The sequence below is a fragment of the Mauremys mutica genome, chromosome 9 (assembly GCF_020497125.1).
Source record: "Mauremys mutica isolate MM-2020 ecotype Southern chromosome 9, ASM2049712v1, whole genome shotgun sequence".
Classification (NCBI taxonomy): Eukaryota; Metazoa; Chordata; order Testudines; family Geoemydidae; genus Mauremys; species Mauremys mutica.
In genome coordinates, this window is record NC_059080.1 from 47,627,354 (window position 1) to 47,648,425 (window position 21,072).

The window sequence follows — 21,072 nt, forward strand, 5'->3', positions numbered from 1 at the left end:
ATTTTACAGAGATGAAGTTTACCTTTTCTTTTAATAAAATTCTTCTTTTAAGAACCGGATTCTTCAGTTCTCTTGAGTTCAGAGTGGGGAAGGAACCTTGACAGGCCTGATGGTTGGCAACCCACAACTATAGACTGGAGGATGAATAAACTTTATGCTCAAACAGGTCTAGTCTGAGTCTTTATTCTTAGGAGTAGCCCCCGGTTGACCCGGTCTCTCTCTGTGGCTGACTGCCTCTACCACTAGGGAATTGGGAGCAGGGGGTATAAAGGTACTTGTGACCCTTGGATGGCATAAAGTACTTGTGCTCCGCTATCTTGGAGAGCGGAGGCAAGAAGAAGGGAGCTTGCCAGAGGGCATTTGTAATTTTCTTTACCCCCTCATGTAGCGCCAAAGCTAGCCTGGCCGGGGCTACGGGGCAGAGATCATAGAGAGTCTGTGGGTTCCTTTAACTCCTCCGCCTAGAGGCCCAGATTGGCGGCGACCCTCTTTAACAGGTCCTGATGTGCCTTAGCATCATCCTGGGAACCAGTGGAGAGGGCCCCACTATAGCTTCGTCCGGTGACAACGAGGAGGAAGCCAGTAGCAAGGAGTCCTCCGCAACCAGAAGTGGTCCAGCAGCTTGCTCACCCACTTCCTCCTGTGCCTATTAGAACAAATTCATTTCATGATTCGACAACAAAATGTGCAAAGAGGTAGTGATGATAAAACATGGTCACCATTATGTTTTGTTTAATAGTGGACATAAGTTTTAAGAGTATCGCTTTGGCTGGCTTTCTCCCCTTAAATCTCACTTGTTCCTCCAGCACATCTCCCAAACACACTCTTCAATGTATTTTGTCCATGATTGCACCATAAGAAATATCCAACACACTCAATTAATGGTGGGAGGTGGATGAAAGTGAGAATTGTTTAGAATGGCTGTTACTCAATCCACAGCCATTAGGATAGGCTGGCATAGTCACCAAAGCAGCAAAATAGAAGTCATGGGCGGAGACAGCAGGGGATGGAATCAGGATGTGCTAGCTCACTACTTTAGGAGGAAATATTAGGATGTTTATTCAAAGAGTAGCAGCCAATAGCTATTTTAGAACAGGCTGTCACACAAAGCAGTCACAGAGAAGTACGGGCTGTTAGTACAACTACAGGATGAAGTCCTTCAACCCAGAGAAACTTGTTATCCCTAGGAGAGGCTTAAGGAAAGGTTCATCTGTCCAGAGAATTCAGGTCTCTTCAGTTTCTCTGCATCTCCTTACTTTGCCTGGCGTAGGTGGGAAAAGCTCTGGATAGTCCTCTCCACTGCTTCATCCAGGCTCACCACCGGCTTGTAGCCCATGTCCCTTTTGGCCCTCTTGCAACTGTAGTAATGGAATGTCCCAGCTAATGCTACCCGCATGGGGGTGAAGGTAGGTTTGATCGTTATGAGTGGACTCAGCAGCAGCAACCCCAGAGACAGTAAGAGGGCTAAGTAATATGCCACCCAATAGGGGATTTGGTATTTGGGTGCATCGTAGTTCAAGCCAGTCAAGATACGAGACATGAATGACCAGAAAGGGACTGGCTCATCATTTGTGATGTGAAATGCCTGAAAGAAAAAACAAAAAAAGCCTTGTGATTAAATGTGACAATTTGGACAGATTTTTATAAAATCATAGTTTTCATTTCATTTTATTGTTGACTAGATTAACACCCGCAGCTTTGCTCTGATGATTCTTAGGCCTGGTCTACACTAAAAAGGGGGTTCGAATTAGGGTACGCAAATTCAGCTACGGGAATAGCGTAGCTGAATTCGAAGTACCCTAATTCGAACTACTCACCCGTCCAGACGCGGTGGGGTCGAACTCCGCGGCTCCCCCGTCGACTCCACCACCGCCGTTTGCAGTGGTGGAGTACCGGAGTCGACCGCGGCGCTTCCGGAGTTCGAACTATCGCGTCTAGATCAGATGCGATAGTTCGAACTCCGAGAAGTCGAACTCACCGCGTCGACCCGGACGGTAAGTGTGGACTAGCCCTAAGTATCAGACTTAAAAAAGAAAATTAACTACATTTAATATCAAGAAATGGCCATTAATGGAGCTACAACTCCCTCCCTTGTTAAGAGAACCCACTGCTCCCAACAAACCAGAAGTGAAAATTCACACCCCTGAGTGGCATAGTTAAGCCAACCTAAGTCCCCATGTAGACAGCTCTAGGTTGACAGAAGAATTCTTCTGTTGACCTAGCTACCACCTCTCGGGGAGGAGGATTAGCTATGCCGATTGGACCAACCCTCTTGTTGGTGTAGACAGTGTCTACACTGAAGTGATACAGCTGCGCAGCTGTGCCACTGTAGCATTTTAAGCGTAGACAAGACCTCAGACTATTAGTGATTGTTGCACTGTTTAATTCTTTACCCAAAGATAACCCTGACAATTTCCGCTGCCTTGGAGTAGGTGTTTTGTAACTGCTATGTTATACTTTTAAGTTTAAGTCTATCTTTAACCCTTATGGTTAAAGGCTATTTAACTATTTTATTGCCAATCCTACTAGCAGAAACATGCAGCTATTTCAGGAGTGTGGGCAGAGCATGGATAGGGTACCACACTCCCCCAACCCCAGCTAAGTCCCGACCATGGGGTGCGGCAGAACAGTGCATGTTGGGGTGAGGAGATGGAGTCTGAGGGAAGTTTACACAGCACTTTTTCATAGTGGGTTTTATTCTAGTTAGTGCAGTCACTTTCCTGTGCAATAAAAATTCATCCAAGTCATTGAGAGGAAAGAAGAGCTAAGGGAACAAAATGTGTGTGAACAAGGAGGACACAAAGAAATGGAACCTCTGATCACACCCAGTTTTGCTATCCATATGCAACGGAAAGAATACCTTACCTTCCCACACAGGGGAGAGTCTTTATGAAGATGTTCTGCAGCTAGTATGTGCCCATGGACCACATTTTCCACAAAGGTAAAGTCTACTAGGTTCTTCCCGTCCCTGCATACACAAAAGGAAAAAACTTATCTCAATGTACAAAGCAGCTGAAAATCAGCAAGTGGCAAAAGGCAAAGCTGAGCTACCAGCTACCTCTTCCCCAGATGTCAGCAAAAGGTGCTGCTTCAGGGCTGGAGCACCCATGGGGAAAAATTAGTGGGTGCTCTGCACCCACCAGCAGCCAAGCTCCCCTCTCCTCACCTCTTTCTTCCCCCCCACCCGAGCACACCATGTCCCTGCTCCTCCCCTTCCCTCCCAGCGCTTTCCGCCCCCCGACAGCTGTTTGGCAGCACTCAGGACTTCCCAGGAGGGAGGGGGAGAAGAGGCAGGGAAGGGACGGGGACTTGGGGGAAGAAGGTAGAATGGGGCGGGAAGGGGGCAGGGCTGAGAAAAGGTGGGGCGGGGAGGTATGGGGGTGGGGCAAGGGGGGTGCAGGGGCAGGAAGAGGTGGGACGGGGCAGGGCTGGGGGAGTCGAGCACCCACCGGGCAGAGGGGAAGTCGGCGCCTATGGCTTCAGGCCAACCTGTTTCTGAACGAGAAGTCTCTAAGGCTTTGCCTACACTACGGACCTTACAGTGGCACAGCTGTACTGTTGCAGCTGCGCCACTGCAAGGTCTCCCATGTAGCTGCTCTATGCCAATGGGAGAGCTCTCTCCCACCAGCATAATTAAACCATCCCCAATGAGCAGTGGTAGCTATGTTAATTGGAGAGAGTGTTTTTTTCACACCCCAAACCGATAAAAGTGCTAGTGTAGACAAAGCCTGTGGCTACACTTAGCACTTCAAAGCGCTGCCGCGGCAGCGCTTTGAAGCGCTAAGTGTAGTCAAAGCGCCAGCGCTGGGAGAAAGCTCTCCCAGCGCTGTCCATACTCCACCTCCCTGTGGGGAATAACGGACAGCGCTGGGAGCCGCGCTCCCAGCGCTGGGGCTTTGACCACACTGGCGCTTTGCAGCGCCGCAATTTGCAGCGCTGGAGAGGGTGTGTTTTCACACCCTGCTGCAGCACTGCAAATTTGTAAGTGTAGCCAAGCCCAAACCTAAATCACTATTCAGGAGAGCAGAGTAAGCCTGGCACCACCCCAGCTCCTGTCCAAAGCCTTCAAAACCTGCAGTCACACCTAATTGAAATCTGAAGGTTTGGGGACACACAGAACATCAGTGGAACAATCCACAGATGCAGGACAAATATGGATATTGTATCTAGCATAAAAGTGGTCATTTAAGGACAAGCTTTCTGCTCAATTATGAATTTGCCTGGCTCATTAAATTTAAAATTTCATCCAAATTTAGCCCTGGCCAAAGTGAGGGGGATCTTCACCTGCTTACATCAGAGTTGAATTTAACCCACTGTGTTCATTTCTCTTTAAGAGCCTAATTAAATCAACAACTGGATTGTCAGATGCACTCTCCCAGCCCCTATCCCTGAAAGCAAATTATTGTGAAACAATTGTCCTGATGATTTATAATTTTCAGTCATTGTGGCTTTAATGGGTCATACAAAGACAGAAAAGAAAATAGTCTTCACTGGAAGGGAATACATGAGTTTCTGGTTCTGCACAGCCAACAGCTTTCTGATGGAGGAAAGTGGAGACTGCACAAGAAATGTTTCCGTATCATAAGATAGGAAAGCTTAAATTTATTTGGATTAATGATTCATAAAGCAGCTTGAGAGGGGAAGTTTAATTGATGGTAGAGGTGCAAGCTAACACAAAAGCCACACAAGACACCTCTCTTTCTAAATATCAGGAGGTAGCCGTGTTAGTCTGTATCCACAAAAACAACAAGGAATCCGGTGGCACCTTAAAGACTAACAGATTTATTTGGGCATGAGCTTGTGCGCGTTAAAAAAATACAAACAAAAAAAACCAAAAAAAAACAAAACACCACTCACTTCTTCAGATTTTTTTTACCCACAAAAGCTCATGCCCAAATAAATCTGTTAGTCTTTAAGGTACCACCGGACTCCTTGTTTTTCTCTCTAAATATATGTCTCTCTCACACACACACACACACACACACACACACACACCCCTCCCCATCCCAGCATGCAATTAAATCTATCATAAACTGGACGGGAAATGTATTTTTTAAATCACAATACATGAGTCTAAGAAAAAGTCTTAATGGCAGTCAGTACTATTTCTTGCTCTAAATTTTAAATTCCACACTACAAGTTGTGCCACTTTCAATGAGGAAGCAAAGTTTTTGAACCTTATTATAGTTATCAATATGAATATCAAAATGCAATTTAAGTGTTGAGATCACAATAAGAGTTGAAAGCAAGAATTGTATAACACTAGATGAGCTAATGTAACAATCCATGCTCTGTCAGGTCTTGTTGCATATTACAGATGAACATAACTGGACCATGCTGAATGTGTGACTGGTCAGCTTTGAACTACTGTCCCAACTACTAGGTCTGTGGCATTTGAATGCAACTTCTCTCTGATTTACAGGTCAATCTTTGGTTTGACCTGTAATGTCACAATCATAATTTAGCCATAATGATCAAGAATCTTCACTATAAGCTAGCATAGAACAACAAACTCAAAGATGGTCCATCTGATAAAGGCTCATATGCCACTCATTACTTCTGAGTTTTAGCACCTTCCAGTAGTGCATTAAGCAATATTTGTACATAGTTATATTATAATTATATTCATTTGTTCTAGATTGTTCATAGATAGCTCAAGTGATGTAGTCTCTTCAAACAGGAGACAGTCATCTCAGTGCCAGTATCCCACAAAAAGAAGGCTTCTTCAAAATGAATCCTTGGTCAAAGCAGTGGTGGTATAGCTGGGGAACCCATCATTTCTTGGAAAAATTTTTTGATTCCTGAGTAGGTTCTGTGCAGAAGTTGATGGACTGTTAAATCACACATTCTGCCTAGTTCTTGGGCATCTCCAGTCAAGGCCTTTGATTTAACATTGGAGAAGCACCATCCACATCTTTGATACTACAGATTTAATAATACTCTCTTCCAAAAGGGGCATGTCACTTTGTTATCAAATTTCCCATGAGACAAAGATGTCTGAGCCTCTCTCACCCAATCATGAACTTCATTTTGCCACTCTTAGCTGCCTGAATGAGGATGGGAACCAGCTGTAGGTCCCTGGGACCAAATATCCCATGAGGGCGAATGGCAGTTGTGAAGAAATCATCATCTGGGTCATTAGCATTTAGCACTTCCTGTGGGAGACAAAAAGTTAGTCAAGAAAGACTGGTGAGACCAACAGATGACTTAGAAATGCATCCCTTGTGTCATCCCATTGAACTGCTTCTCACTAGAAAAATGCTTCCTCCGCATCTTTTGGGGAAACTTCTCTCCAGCATCAATATATGAGCTAATGCCCATCTATGCCTTAGGGGAACACCTTTTTCCTCTGGATTGCCTCCTTTTTTCCCCCACTCGTCTTCCTGTCAGGAAGGCAGCAGACAAGGCCACATCCAGTTTCATTGTCAGACACAACTTCACAGATCAGTCAGCAAAGGAGAGAGCAAAGGAGGTCTCTCAACAAGGACCAAGGAAATCATATCTATAGGTGAACAATGGAATTCTGGAACTGCACCGCTCCATCCCATTCCTTGCTTAGGTAGTGGGGAATAGGAGAATCAGAAAATTATTTTTCCCACCCCAAAATCCTTTAGCTCGTCAATAAATGAAAGATTTCCATCATTAGCTCCCTTAATGCACCTTTTGAGAAAGAATCATCTCACTCCACTGGAAGCACCAATTGATAACATGCAGACTTAGTTTAGTTTTAGTTCCATTAGGAGTTTCCAAACAACATGTTCTACCATATTCCAGCAGCTGGTATCTTTCCCAGAAGAAACCCATGTTATTTGTTATGAAGTACTGAGTTGTATATGCAAATAAATATGGATATTTCCACTGCTTAGACCTGGGGTAGGCAACCTATGGCACAGGTGCTGAAGGCAGCACGCAAGCTGATTTTCAGTGGCACTCACACTGCCCAGGTCCTGGCCACCAGTCCGGGGGGCTCTGCATTTTAATTTAATTTTAAACTAAGCTTCTTAAACATTCTGAAACCTTATTTACTTTACATACAACAATAGTTTAGTTATATATTATAGACTTATAAAAAGAGAGGGGGGAGGGATAGCTCAGTGGTTTGAGCATTGGCCTGCTAAACCCAGGGTTGTGAGTTCAATCCTTGAGGGGGCCACTTAGGGATCTGGGGCAAAAATTGATCCTGCTAGTGAAGGCAGGGGGCTGGACTCAATGACCTTTCAAGTTCCCTTCCAGTTCTAGGAGATTGGTATATCTCCAATTATTAGATCTTCTTAAAATGTATTACTGGCACACGAAACCTTAAATTAGAGTAAATAAATGAAGACTCGGCACACCACTTATGAAAGGTTGCCGACCCCTGGCTTAGACAAAAACAAAGGCATAATTATGGGCATATTGAGCTGGATTTATCTAATCGTGTATTCATAAGCCTCCTACTCTATTAGTTCATCAATCTGCAAGGCAGCTGAGTTTGCAAATGAACGGATGCTCTGATGAGATTTTTGAATAGCAAATTCTTAATTTTTTTTTAAAAAAGCTTTGTGTTTTTTCAAGGAATGTAAAAAGGCTGTTAAGCCTAATACTTTTGCTTAAGGGGCCACTGTCAACTTAAATTGGTATTCAAATGTAAATTGTTGAGATTGAGATTGTTTCCATACCTTTTTTTTAAATTCCAACTACAAGGATTTGGTTGTGTTTCATTTAAACAATCCCCTGCCATCTTTAACACCCAACTCCTGCTCTTTCTGTGTCCTGGGCCGAAAGTTCTTGCAGATGCAACACTTCTCTTTTATGTGGGATTCCACTACACACTTCAAAACAGCTGCCGTGCGGGTCTCTAACAGGCATAGGCATGCCCTGCCTGGAGCAAAGTCCCTGCCTGGATCCTAATGGACTATTTACTATATAACTACTACATAGAAACTATTATAAACAAATTATTTGCAGATATAGCACAAAGATCAAGTAGGAAAAAAAATGCTGACCACCTGTGAAGTAAGAGAAAGAAGCACTCCTACTAACCACCATGGTTGGTAAGAATGACACTGGGATGGCGGCACCTGATATATCAACGCACAAGCACAGCACTCAAGGGGGCACCACAGCCAGCCCTCTGGATACCGCGAAGGCAAAAGTCTCCGATAACTGTGCACGTGGGTGCACACACACTTAGAATGGAATCGACATGAGCAAGCACCTAAAGAAGAACAGCTCTGGTGAAATGAATGGTACATTTTATATCTTAGAGCTATCCTTTCAGGCTCTGAGAAATCAGGCAAACTTTGCTGCATCAGTTATACTTGGGTCACGTTTTAAAGGTTTTCTTTGCAACCATAAGAGCTAGAGATGTCTTGTTTTTTAAATGAAAGCTGAGACTCTGAAAAACAACTAAGAAGTCTGTCCACTCCATAGCTAGTTGTCTGCCGCCACTGCACAAGGCATGCCCCACTTTGGGAAGAGGAGGTTACTTACTGTAATTAGATACTCTTCACAATGTGCGGTCCCTATTTGGATTCTAAACGTGGGCGTGCATGCTCACCATGTGCTGGAGCTGGAATTATTCATAGTAGTGTCCGCTGACCACCGCATATGAGGCTTTAAGAAGCTGGGCAGGTCAACGCTGCTCCAGTTTCCTCTTCCTGGCAACAAAACAGCCCAGAGTAGAGGGGAAAAGAGAGCAGGACTGGAATCCAGATAGGGACCACACATCTTGAAGAACCTCCAGTTACAGTAAGTAACCTCCTCTTCTTCGAGTGGTGGTCCCTATGTGGATTTCAAACGTGGGAGAGTAGTGAGTAGTGCACAGGTAGAAGGTGGCTGTGAGGGCTTGGAAGAAGAGATAGTACGAAGAACAGCATGGCCCACTGCAGCATTTGTTGATTTGGCAGAGGTGATGGCATAATAAGCAGAAAAGGTGTAGACCGAGGCACAGGTGGCAGCTTGACTGTTGTCATACCATGGGACATCCGCCAGGAAAGTGGATGTAGCAGCGTGAGCCAGTGTGGACTGGGCCATGACTCCCGGGGGGAGGGAGGGAGGGAGGGAAGAGAAATATGGGAGAGCATGTAGAGGTCCATGATGCAACAAGAGGCATTGCAACGAAAGGGCATGGCTGCAACAACACTCCACAACAGTGATAAAAAGCCAATGGGGAGGCCTGAAAAGCACTGGGTTCGCTGGAGGTAAAAGGCCAATTCATGGCATACATCCAGGGTGTGAAAACACATTCCTGGGGAGAGGCCTGCAGTTTAGGGTAGAAGGTGGGGATTTGCACAGATTGGTTGAGGTGAAATGGGGAGGAAGCTTTGGGGAGGAATTTGGGATGGAGACAAAGGGAGACCTTGTCTTTCTGCAAAACAGTAAAGGGGGGTCCTGCCATCATGGCTGCTAGGTTCACTAACTCGCCTTAGAGGTGTGATGGCCACCAAGATCACCACCTTCATGGAGAGATTTGGGCAAGGGAGCATGTTGCAAGCGGCTCAAATGGTGGTTTGGTGAGGGCCAAGAGGATGAGGTTAAGGTCCCAGAGAGAAGTAGGCTTTTATATGGCGAGGAAGGCATTAAGAAAGCTATGAAAAAAGGAGGAGGTAGTCGGGTGGATGAAGACAGAAAAATCGAAGCACTAAGCACTGCCAGGTAGATGCAGACAGAAGAGTGGGCAAGGCCCGACTGATGGAGGAGGAGGAAGTAGTCCAGAATGGCAGGAACGGAGATAATCCAAGGGGAGCCCAGGTGACAAAATGGTACCCTTTGGCATGGTAACATGCCCTAGTAGATGAGTGGCAACTCTGGGAAAGGATGCCATGAACAGGAGAGGAATGTGTGTTGTCTACACATGAGCCCCATCAAATACCAGGCCGTGAAGTGGAAAGGACCCAGGTTGGGGTGGTGGTGTCAGCCATGTTGTGTGAGGAGATTCAGGATGTCCGGAAGACGTATCTAGGGGTGAACAGAGAAGTGGAGGAGAGTTATGTACCAATACCAGTGGGAAGAGGAGGGGGCTCTGAGGAGAAGAGTTGCGCAATTTCGCTGTACTTTGCGGAGGACTTGGGGAAGTAAGGAAACAGGCAGAAAAGCATAGCATAGACTGGGGGTCCAGGGAACGAGGAGGGCGTTGCCCTAGGAGCCTGGGCCAAGAGCACCTCTGGAGCAAAAGAGGGGAAGTTTGTGGTTTTCTGGCATGGCAAAGAGGTCCCAAGTCAGCATGCCCCACAGGTGGAAAAGGGACCGGAGTTGTAAAGTTCCCACTTGTGATTGGCATGGAAGGAGTAGCTGAGCATGTCTGCCATGGAGTTGCTGGTTCTGGGAAGATGTGCTGCCTGCAACATGTCGTGCTGGAGGCACCAGTTCCACAGGAGGATGGCCTTGGTAGAGAGAGAGGGATGGGGCGCCACCCTGCTTGTTGATGTAAATAGCAGCTGTACATAGCGGGATCGAAGGAGAGGTAGGAAGGCCCAGCAGGCAAGGCAAACGGCTTGCAGCTCTAGGATGCTGAGACGCATCCGTGCTTCCCTGAGTGACCAGAGGCCCTGAGCCACATGGTTGTCTAGATGAGCGCCCCAGCCAATGAGCAAAGCATCTGTTGCGAGGGTAAGGTGGGGTGTGGGAGGTGCGAAGGGAACGCCAGTCAAAACTGTGGCTGGATTGCACCACCAGATGAGAAAGGCAAGAACTGGTGGGGGAATGAGGACTCATTTTGTTGAGGTGGTCAGACTGCAGGTTGTAGATGGACCAGAGCCACAGTTGGAGGCAGCACAGATGGAGACGGGTGTATGGGGTAACGGAGGTGCAGGCTGCCATATTACCCAGAAGGGAGAGGCAACACGGATGTGAGTACACGGGTGTCAGCAGAGCTGTGCAAGGAGAGTGATAAGAGTGGTGAAGCATTCTGAGGGAAGGTAAGCCCAGGCTGCAACGAGCACCTATAAAGGTGAGGGAACGGGTAGGGGTGAAGATAGACTTTTCCTCATTGATGCAAACCCCTAGGGCGCCAAGGAGGACACGCAGGGTTTGAATAGTGGTGAGGAGATGGGTTTGGGGTGATGCAATGAAGAGCCAATCATTTAGGCACGGGAACACAGAATGGCCCAGGCAGTGCTGACACGAGGGCAAAGACCTTTGTGAAGACGCGGGGAGCATTAACAATCTCAAAGGGGATGGCCCGGAACTGATAATGAGAGCGTTGACTGTGAAGCAGAGGAACTTGCGATGAGCAGGGTGGATGTCGATATGGAAATATAAATAAAGGATGCCTTCATACTGTGAACCAAGCTCCATGGGGAGAGGGGGAATAATGAGGGGGAGGGTGAACCATGAGGAAATGGAAGTTGCAAATAAATTTATTCAGAAGGCGGAGGTCCAAAACAGTACTGAGGCCACTGTCCTTCGAAAAGAGGAAATAGGGGGAACAGAAGCCCCAGCAGCACTTGAGTTGCAAGACATACGCTTCCTTCTGGAGGAGGAGGAGAGTGTGATAATGTGGCAGGGTGCTCCCGGGACGGGCAGCAAGTCAGGAAGGAGATAAACTCAATGAGGTACCCACAATGAACAATGTCTAGCACCCAGCAATCTGTGGTAATGCTGCCTCAGTTGTGAGCAAAGAGGGCAAGGTGACCCTCGAAAACCATCTGTGGAGTGGAGGGAAGATGGTGGGGAGGTTCATGGATCTCAGGGAAGGCGTCAAAAGGGCTGCTTTGAGGAATGTTGGGGACAGATGAAGAAGCAGTGGCAGGGAAGCAAGGTTGCTGGGTGCACAGGTGGTGCCAAAAAGAATCCTGTGAGCACTGAGAATAGGGCTGGTGGTAAGGCTGGTACATGGTCTGAGGGCGGGGTCGGAAGGAGGACCGTTGTTGGTAACGGGTCGGGGGAGGGGAGGATAAAAGCCCAGGGACTGGAGAGTGGCACAGGAGTCCTTGAGGAAGTATAGGGACTCATCCATCTTGAAGCTGAACAACTTATGGTCATCAAAGGGGAGGTCCTCAAGGGTGGTTTGGACCTCTTTTGGGAAGCCACTGGATTGAAGCCAGAAGTCTCAGCAAAGGACAACCCCGGATGCTAGCAAGCAGGACGCAGTATTGGCAGCATCGACCACAGCCTGGAAAGCAACCTTGGCCACCAACTTGCCTTCATCCAGTTGGCATTGGAAGTCTTGTAGCTTCTCTGGGGGAAGGAAGGCCTGGAAGACTGCAAGCTTGGAGTATGATAGGAAGTCATACCTGGCCAAGATGGCCTGGTAGCTGGCGATGCAGAATTGAAGGCCAGCAGAGGAGCAGACCTTGCAGCCCATGAGGTCCAACTTCTTGGCAACCCGATCAGGGATGTAGATCGCAGGTGTTGGCGGGCGTGCTTGGTCACAGGCGAGTTATGGAGTGGGTGGTTGAATGAAAACAAAGTCCATGCCCTTAGAGGGAATGCAATAGCAGCATTCCACCTGCTATGGCGTTGGGGCACAGGAGGCCGGGGTGTGCCAAACAGTCTGGGCCGGTTGTAAGAGTGCATTGTGAATGGGGAGGGCAATACATGAGGGTCCAGGAGATCGTAGGATGTCCAAGAATTGATCCTGTGGGTCCTGGACATCTTGGACAGGAAGATTGAGGGCAGTAGTCATATGCTGAAATAAGTCCTGGTACTGCACTAGGTCGGCAAGAGATAACAGTGTAGGAGGGATGATGGCATCATCGGGAGACGAGGAAGTGCCCGTATGGACTGGGGTTGGTAAGGTCACTGTCAGTAACACCAGTGCCGCCGGAACAGGGACAGCCTGTGGGTCCTCAAAGATGGAGGAAGGGGCCACATGCGTTGGGGATGGACAGTGTCACAAGTGAGGTGGCATGCCATGGTCACGGTAGGGCTTCCACATGGCCCAGCATACGGGTCGCCAGGTGGGGGTGGTGCTCGGAAGTAATGGTACCATGGATTGGCCGGTGGGGCATATGTGGGAGGGTATGGATGGCACTGAAGGTCCGGGCTGTAGAACCGTACAGGCGAGAATGTGGCGTTCAGTTCGGAAGACCACTTAGATTTGGAAGACAGATCTGGTAGGGGCAGAGCCGTCAGGACCACTGGCACCGCTGGTGTGGGAGGACAGTCCAGAGGCAACAGGGGCTCCTCTGTAGATGGGCCCAGCATAGAAGAGCAGAGAAGGTTGGAATAGGAGCAGCTCGTCCACGAGGGATGGTAGGCGGATAGTGACAGAGGTCCTGGGACAGGGCAGGGAGACCATGTATGGCAGCATAAGTTCAGCCGTTGGTGTAAGGGGAGACAAGCGTTCTGGCGTACATGGTACCAGGCAGGTATGTCTGGATGGACTTGGCAGGCTGAACAGAGCCAGAGGTGACAGCAGCGGGCCAGACACCGTGGCCGGTGGTAGGCTGAACAGAGCCAGAGGCGACAGCAGCGGGCCAGACACCATGGCCAGTGGCAGTGCCAGCGGAGCGTGGGTCTTAGATTTGTGCTCAGAGCGGGACTTCTTTGGAGCAGGAGTGTCTGAGTTAGTGAGCAACTTCTCACCTGACCTGGCACGGCTCAGGGAGGCAACACTGTGCTTGGAGGCAGTTGCCATCAGGGAGCTCCCTTTGTGCCCATGAGTGTGCTTTTTATGTAGCTGGTGCTGGGTGGGGTGGCTCTGGAGAGGTGTTCACTGCCAGTGTTGAACCCCACTCCAGCAGATCCTGGAAGCACACACGGTTGCATCGCATTGCCTCTTCCATGAGGTTTTTGCAGAGGTGACATTCTCTGGCCTTGCAGATGCGTGACAGAGTGACAGAAACGACTGACAAACAGAGCAGCGGGCAGCAATATGAGCTTCGCCATGGCAATGGTGGTGCTCATTGCTCACAGAAAAGGACTGCAGGCATGAAGCACGGTATTTGAACTCAGCTTGCCAGACAAAAAGTCCCCAGAGGGGAGAAGTCCAGGGGAAACAGATAACTAATTAATGATAAACAAATAAGTACGCTACAAAAAACTAACTAAGGAGAAAAAACTATGTACAATGGACAGAAGCAGTTCTCTTATCAAGCTAAGAGCAGCAAGGAACAGGGGTTCCTACTCTGGCCATGGGTTGGTAAGAGGGAACTGGAGCGGCATCGACCCACGCAACCTCTTAAAGCCTCGGAATGCGCGGGTCAATGGACACTACTATGAACAGTTTTGGCTCCAGCATCTGGCACAAATGCGCACCCACATTTGGAATCCACATAGGGACCATCACTCGAAGAAGAAATGCTGGTTTAAGTACAGAATGTGATAGTATTAGCAGCATGGTGCTGTATACCTTCTCCTGCAGGATCTTGGTCTCTGTGTAGTAGTCGATGGGCTTCTTTGCATAAGGGAGGTCTTCTGTTCCATTCTTGATGTCTGTGCCCTCAAAGACTACACTGGCACTGCTGGTTAATACCAGTTTCTGACAATGGTTATGGAAGAAAAGTAATGTATTAGAGGATAAGCCAAAAGATATATTGTTTACAAAGGCTGCATGAAAAGTCAATGTGAAGGAACAATATTAGCCTCTTCTTGGCTAGTTCTACAGAGAATGCAGCAGTTCCTTTTAGAGATGCTTTAATTGAAAATGATCTGAAAATTACAGGTTATAAAAACCCCATATTCATAATTGAGCTCCATTAGACGGCACACTGCTGTAAAAATCAGAGGAACTCCCTATTCTAAGGAATGTATTTAGTTATTTATTTCTATGAACTGTTTATTAATTTTTGAATACACATAGAAAATGCAAACAAAATATACATAAACTTCTCATAATACATATGTGATACTGGCAAACCAGATGCCAGCTCTTGCCCATGCTGCCGGCATTAGCTAAGAACTGACAAACTCATAGCTGGAGATCAGACCAGTTCACCTGTATGTTAGTTTTGCTCAAAAAAATTAATGTATTTAATGTTTAGACTCTACGAAATGCTTGTAAAATTTTGCATGCATTAATCTCACTTGTAATGTTGGTATTCCATACTAAGAAAATGCGTAAGTTTTGCTTTATAACTTTGAAAATATTTACTCTGAACTTGTGAACGCAGGCACCGGAATCATGCATCACGCTCATCCCAAAGGACTATCAAAATCTGATGGGCCATCAAGGAACATCGCAATACAATGGACTGGTTAATGGGCCTCTGACACCTGGGAAATTCTAACAAAACAAAGTCACAAGAAGATTTTTTCTCTCTTTGGCCCTGTGAGAGTTCAGACTGCAGAGCTACCAAACTGAAGCCAGAGATCCCCAGGGGCGGTCTTCTGGGTCTGCTCTGAAAGACACTTTGAATTGACAGATTACTACAACTCTGTCATTCTTAGAATTTAGATGGTAAGTAATTTGTTTGCTTGCTTTAAGTTGTAACTAACTCTTTTTCCCCCTAGTTAATAAACCTTTAGATAATTTATTACAAGACTGGCTACAGGCATTGTCTTTGGTGTAAAATCTAGGGAACCAGTTGATTTGGGATAAGTAACTGGTCTCTTGGGATTGGAAGCAATGTGAATATGGTACGATTGTGGTGTACATAACCATTTATCACCAAGTCCAGTTTGTCTAGATGACAAGATAGACTGGAGAGTCTAAGAGGACTGTCTGACTCTATGCTAAAACTGTTACAGTGATCCAGGAGTTCACATTTGGTGAAATCTAATTACAGAATACATCACCAGTTTGTGGTATCTGCCCTGGTTCTGACAATCTGCCCTGAGATAGAAATTCATGGTTGTGAGCCACTGCAGACCGCCTGACGACATAAACGTCTCATAATATATCCTACTCTAAGGATTTTATAATCCTACTGAAGTGATCAAATGCTTCAGAAACAGGTGAAGTGGACACTTCAGAAAATTTCCAGTGTTGTCAATCAAGAGGGAAAAATAGTTTCCAAGGAGAACTTGAATGCCCACTTACCCTGCTTGCCTGGCACATTTCAACTCTTAATACCAATGGCTGCTTTTTAAGAGGTATTTGCTAGTCTTTAAAGTATCTTAAAAAATATTTTTATGCTGCATTTGTTAGAATATGATATGGCCCAGCAGATTTGAAATGGGAAGTCAGAGAAATACCATCAACCAAATTACCCTCTGAAACACAACTTTTTAATCTTTTACACTTTAAAAGAGACATTACTTTCTGCCTAAAGTACTGGACTCAGATGTACTCCTTGTTCTGACAAATCCCAATCTGAAACCTGAAGGTAAACAACACATGGCCCATTTTCCTCCCAGCAGCCTATTACAAAAAGAAAGCAATTGTGGGGTGGGAGTCCATACTTGACATGCATCATTTAATTCTGTGTATTGTTTTCGTAACTCTGTATTTCCACCCAGAGACTGTACAATGGGGGTATTTCATAAGCAACTTTCCCTCCACCAAAAAATAAAGTCTCTCATTCATCCAGTGCTCAAGGATTTCAATATGCAGAAATTGAAATAAAAAGCTCATGTGATGTCAGAAAGATCAAGGGGAAAATGGTGCAGTTGTCTTACAGTTACTATTGGAGTCACTGAGTTCACATTTCTTTAATGCCGCTATTGCTCTATATCCTTATATCAGGACTTCAGCATCTCACGTTCCCCCCCATACACTGTTCTACTCTTACCTGAACCCCAGCTTCTTTGCAGGCTTCAATGACAGTTTTGGTCCCCATAAAATTCACCTTGTAAAACAGATCCCTGTTGTCACTGGAAGGTGCTGGTGAAGCACAGTGAAAAGCCACTGTCACACCTTGTAGAGCTGGGAACAGGTCCTAGGGGGACAGATGAGACAAGGCACCAGTGAAAACACCAGGAGTACTTTCCATTCAGAAAGTGTATAGGTTATATGAACACACACATGCCCACATTTTTGTTGTGAAACATAACAGCCACATCATCTTCATGAAGCTGAAGAGTCAAGATATAGGACCAGCTCTTGTATCTCCAGACCTGTTACTGCTAGGCAGGAAGCTCCATTTATTGTTTTTTCCCTCCAGAAAAAAAATCCAGAAGCTTTCTAAGGCTTGGAAACAACTAGTCAGGTGCAGGCAGAAGGCCAAGAACACCTCAGATAGGAGTTAATAACTCAGCATGGAACCCTTCCAAGGATTTAACCCCCAAATCCCAACGTTACTGCCCAGCTTTATGGTGCATCCCTCGTAAGGAGTACATCATGCCTGTGGAGGAGTCCTCTCTAAGACACATGCAGCAATTTATTTCCAAGACACGTCATGATGCATGTCTCCACATTGCAAGGCAGGTATAAGCCCTGTCCTTGTACAGATACAAGCTAAAACAACCAAGGACTGTTTCAAAGAGTTCAAGAAGAGTCCCCCCCTTAGGGATTATTTTTAGCCACTGGCGAAAGAGAAGCGAGGGACTGCACTGGCAGAGAGGGGACATAGCTGATCACCCTTTCACAAGGTCGTACTGCAACCCTTCCACAAAATACTGCTGTAGCGTTGACCTTCCCACCTTTCAAGGAACACATTACATGTCTCATACAAAAATTGAGTCAATTACCTTGGGGAATGTGCCTCTACGAGATCCTAAGCTCAGTCTATATATTTCACTTTTATTCCCTAACACAGTATTATATTTGTTAGCTCTGTTCATACTATACCTTTTTACTGCAGAGATCTCCCAGGAAAAACTGCACTTTATCATTCTCAAACCCCTTTTGGATATCAAACACATTGACTGTGTAGCCTTTCTCCAGCAGCTTCTCCACCATGTGTTGGCCTAAAAATCCTGAGCCACCTATCACGGTACATTTCTTACTGGCCTGCAGAGGCAAGAAGGGGAGAGAAGTATCATAACAAGCAGGCACACTTGTGAAGTCTTTCAGTAAACCCAGGATTGAACTTCACAGGATCATATGAGTAATGATCTCAGTCACTTGGCTGAAGTTCAGAACTCAAATTTTCCACTGCTGCAGTTAGACAAGTCAGTAATTAGGCTGACCAGAGGACTCTGAATCCAGGTATTAAGCGACTCACTGGCACAGCTTATGTCCTTTGTAAGAAAACCCTGTCTCATTCTCTCTCATTGACTAGGTTTATCCTGACTGTATTTACCTTCCCAGGAGGTTGATTATAGTGCAAAATTTCATTAGGCTAATTTATTTTGTTTAATTTCCCAGTTCTTGTATCAAGCAGGCTGAAACTGCTCTAGAGCCAGAGACACGGGAAACAAGAGTTTACCCACCCCTAAAAATATGATGAACCAAGTTCTACACAATCCTATCTGACTTTATGTACTGATTCACAACCCATGTAATGCCACTAATTTGGCTCAGATATAAAACAAATACATTAGTTTCCCAATATTAGAAAAATCCGTTCAGTTTCCTGTAAACAGGAGCTGCAATTCTTGGGCTTTGCAACATGCCAGCTATCTACCTCCTCCCCCATTCTGCCAACGAGCCCCACTCTTTATATATTCCAATTGCTCGCTCATTTACAATCTCGATCTCTAGAGCACTCAGATTGCAAAATTCTTCTCTACTTCGATACACATGTATTTCATACTGTGCAGGCAGTGTATCTACAAACCAAAGCATGAATGATAGGTGCAGTTGTAGATCTATTTTCCCCAAGTGTCTCTTAAAATCAATGGGAACAAAGTCCACTCTGGCTGTCAGTAGCTCCTAGTCTCCAGAGGTTTCCTTCATATATAGCTGTAACCCTCCCACAAACTTAGCTTACTATAGTTAAGTCTAAGAGTTTCATTCTCAGTGATGGAAAGGAGCAGGTGAAACTAGCTCTCACACAAAGCTTGGAGCAAGACTAATGGGTCCAAAACCAGGAAGCAAGCCAAGCAGATACAGCTTATCCTTTTAATTAATCCTTAGCCTTTCTTCTATGAAGACATTGGTCAGAGTCAATATCAGGCACTCTGGTCTAGGTACTCACCTGCCTGAAATAAGACCAGTGACCTATCTGCTCAGCACCAGCATTGAATGAGCAACTGAGGCTTTGCAGAAGAGCTTTGTACAGAGAACCCTTTGTCCTGGTTGCAAACAGATTTGCTCCTATTGTTACTACACAAAAACTCGCCTCAGCAAATCTTCTACAGAGTTCAAGGGGAAAATTATCCCAGTGAAACTACCCAAGGCAGGTGATTGTTCAATGGATTCTAAGTGCTGTGTCTTTAGACTGGGATCACATTTGCATAGTACCAGTTTTCCAGAACGGAGATGAGAAAAAAATATTTCCTTTGAACTTACTGGTCTGAGTCGTGTGGCCATTTCTTGGAGGATTCACTGCAAATCTAATTCCAAAAAAAAAAAGAAGAAAAAAAAGTTAATACTTTAACATATCACATTTAATTAATGAGTGGTGCAAAGAACTTAAACACCTGCCATTTAAACTGGAAAACACAGACTTTCCCCATATAACATTACCATAGCAGATGAGTAACTTGGATCAATCTTGTATACTTTACTCACTAGCATCGTCCTCTTAAGGAAAGCACACTGTTTTTGTGTAGGTCCCACAAAAATAAAATGGCTATTTTTCATAAAACATAGTTGAGCTCTTACTATTTTAAGCTCCAGAAAATACATAAATTATTGAAATTCAAATTGATATAAAGATTCTATGTCAATAACAGAACTCCAAACAGGTTTATGTAACTCAGGTATTTGTATATTTGTGGAAAAATGACTCTTAATCAGCAAATCCTTCTCATTTTAGCCAGTTTAAACTGCCGTGCCATCTCTGAATTGAACACTAGAATGCAAACACATCAGCAGACTGTGCAAAATAATTCCCAGAGAGCAGCCTGGGAGTGGGGCAGAAGCTCCGTGCAAATGTGGGGGATTGAGGGGTGGTACTGAGACTCAGCCAGGAAATGGAGTGTTTCTAGGCTGGAAAGGAGGCTTCCAGGGGTACCTGTCTACTCCAGCCCCTGCAGGTCCCACTCTCTGGCCTAACCCCCAACCCCTGGTAGCCACTCCAGCCTCTCTGTCTCCCACTCTTACCTCCCCTCCCAGTATGAGTTTACTGTGTGACTATTGCAGGGGTGGGGGCTAGACCGCCCCTCCAGTTCCACCACTCTGGGAGCAGCCACACTGGGCCCATCAATAACTACTGCAGATCTGTTGAGGTCTGTTAAGGAAGAATCTGAGGTTAAATTAGTGGCGGTTCGGATTTTATCAGGGAGATTTTGCCGGGGAAGAGTAGTATTGTCAGTCCCCAGTCTTCAAAAATCAGAGTCTGGCCCTGGAAAAATATTAGATTGGCTTAAAATTCATGACGTATTTTACATGATAAAAGATTTCTGTGCCTTCACAGTGCACCTGCTTCCTCACCATGACAGCTAGAAACTTTCTTTAAAAGAATGAAAACTGAAGTACTGTACTGTATAGCAGTTCCAGCACCTGGAGCTTTAATAAAAGCACAAGAGTTGGCAACACAAAGGCAATATGGGAGAGAGCTCCTAGGTGAGTCCCTGCCCCGGGCTAAAGCCTGGGAGATACCACCCCTCCCAACGCCCATATTAAAATGACACATGTGAATGACAAACACAGCCCATAACTCCCCCTGTTCATGGGCGGCGAGTTCTATGGGCCCTTGGTGCCTGGGCACCAGGAATATCCCTGGCCCAGGGACCTGGCTGTTGCATTGCAGGCGTACATGAACAAAGCTCAGCAGTCAATATGATTGGAAGCAAAGAGTTTTTTATTTTTTTCCAGCATGCTTTTATATACAATTAAGGTCAAGCAATCAAGCAGTTGCTAATTAGTTAATAAGGTACACACAGGCACAACTGTAACTTCATTGGGTAATTGCCATTCTGTTTAGCCTTCTAATTTATTATCCTGTTACTGCCTACCAGCAAATAAAAACTAGCCTCATCCTAAAAACTTGCATATCAATTTCTCACACTCTCATGCAAAACAATCCCACACCTGGCTCCAGCAGTTTCCCTCCCCTCCCCACCTGCTGCCCCCTGGCAATTTAAAACAGTGGGGCTGAGCGGCTTCTTGCAGACTCATTCCATGCGGCTGCCCACACGTCCTTGCAGCCCATGGGGGGGGGCAGTAGCCCCCACCCCGAATGCCCCCGCGGCCAATGGGAAGCTGCAGGGGCAGTGCCT

General features: G+C 46.0%; 1 protein-coding gene across 3 annotated transcripts in view; it reads right to left on the bottom strand.

The window, feature by feature from the left end:
- Positions 1–696: 696 nt before the first annotated feature.
- NSDHL (NAD(P) dependent steroid dehydrogenase-like) overlaps positions 697–21,072 on the bottom strand; it is a 28,188-nt gene continuing 7,812 nt past the window's right edge. For all 3 annotated transcript variants that reach the window (XM_045030235.1, XM_045030234.1, XM_045030233.1), the window contains exons 2-8: positions 19,199–19,242; positions 17,594–17,755; positions 16,596–16,742; positions 14,276–14,404; positions 6,013–6,155; positions 2,866–2,968; positions 697–1,585 (exon numbers count right to left, since the gene is read on the bottom strand). In XM_045030235.1, coding sequence (XP_044886170.1) covers positions 1,253–1,585; positions 2,866–2,968; positions 6,013–6,155; positions 14,276–14,404; positions 16,596–16,742; positions 17,594–17,755; positions 19,199–19,219 — 1,038 coding nt within the window. In that variant the 5' untranslated portion in view covers positions 19,220–19,242 and the 3' untranslated portion in view covers positions 697–1,252. The remainder of the gene's footprint in view (positions 1,586–2,865; positions 2,969–6,012; positions 6,156–14,275; positions 14,405–16,595; positions 16,743–17,593; positions 17,756–19,198; positions 19,243–21,072) is intronic.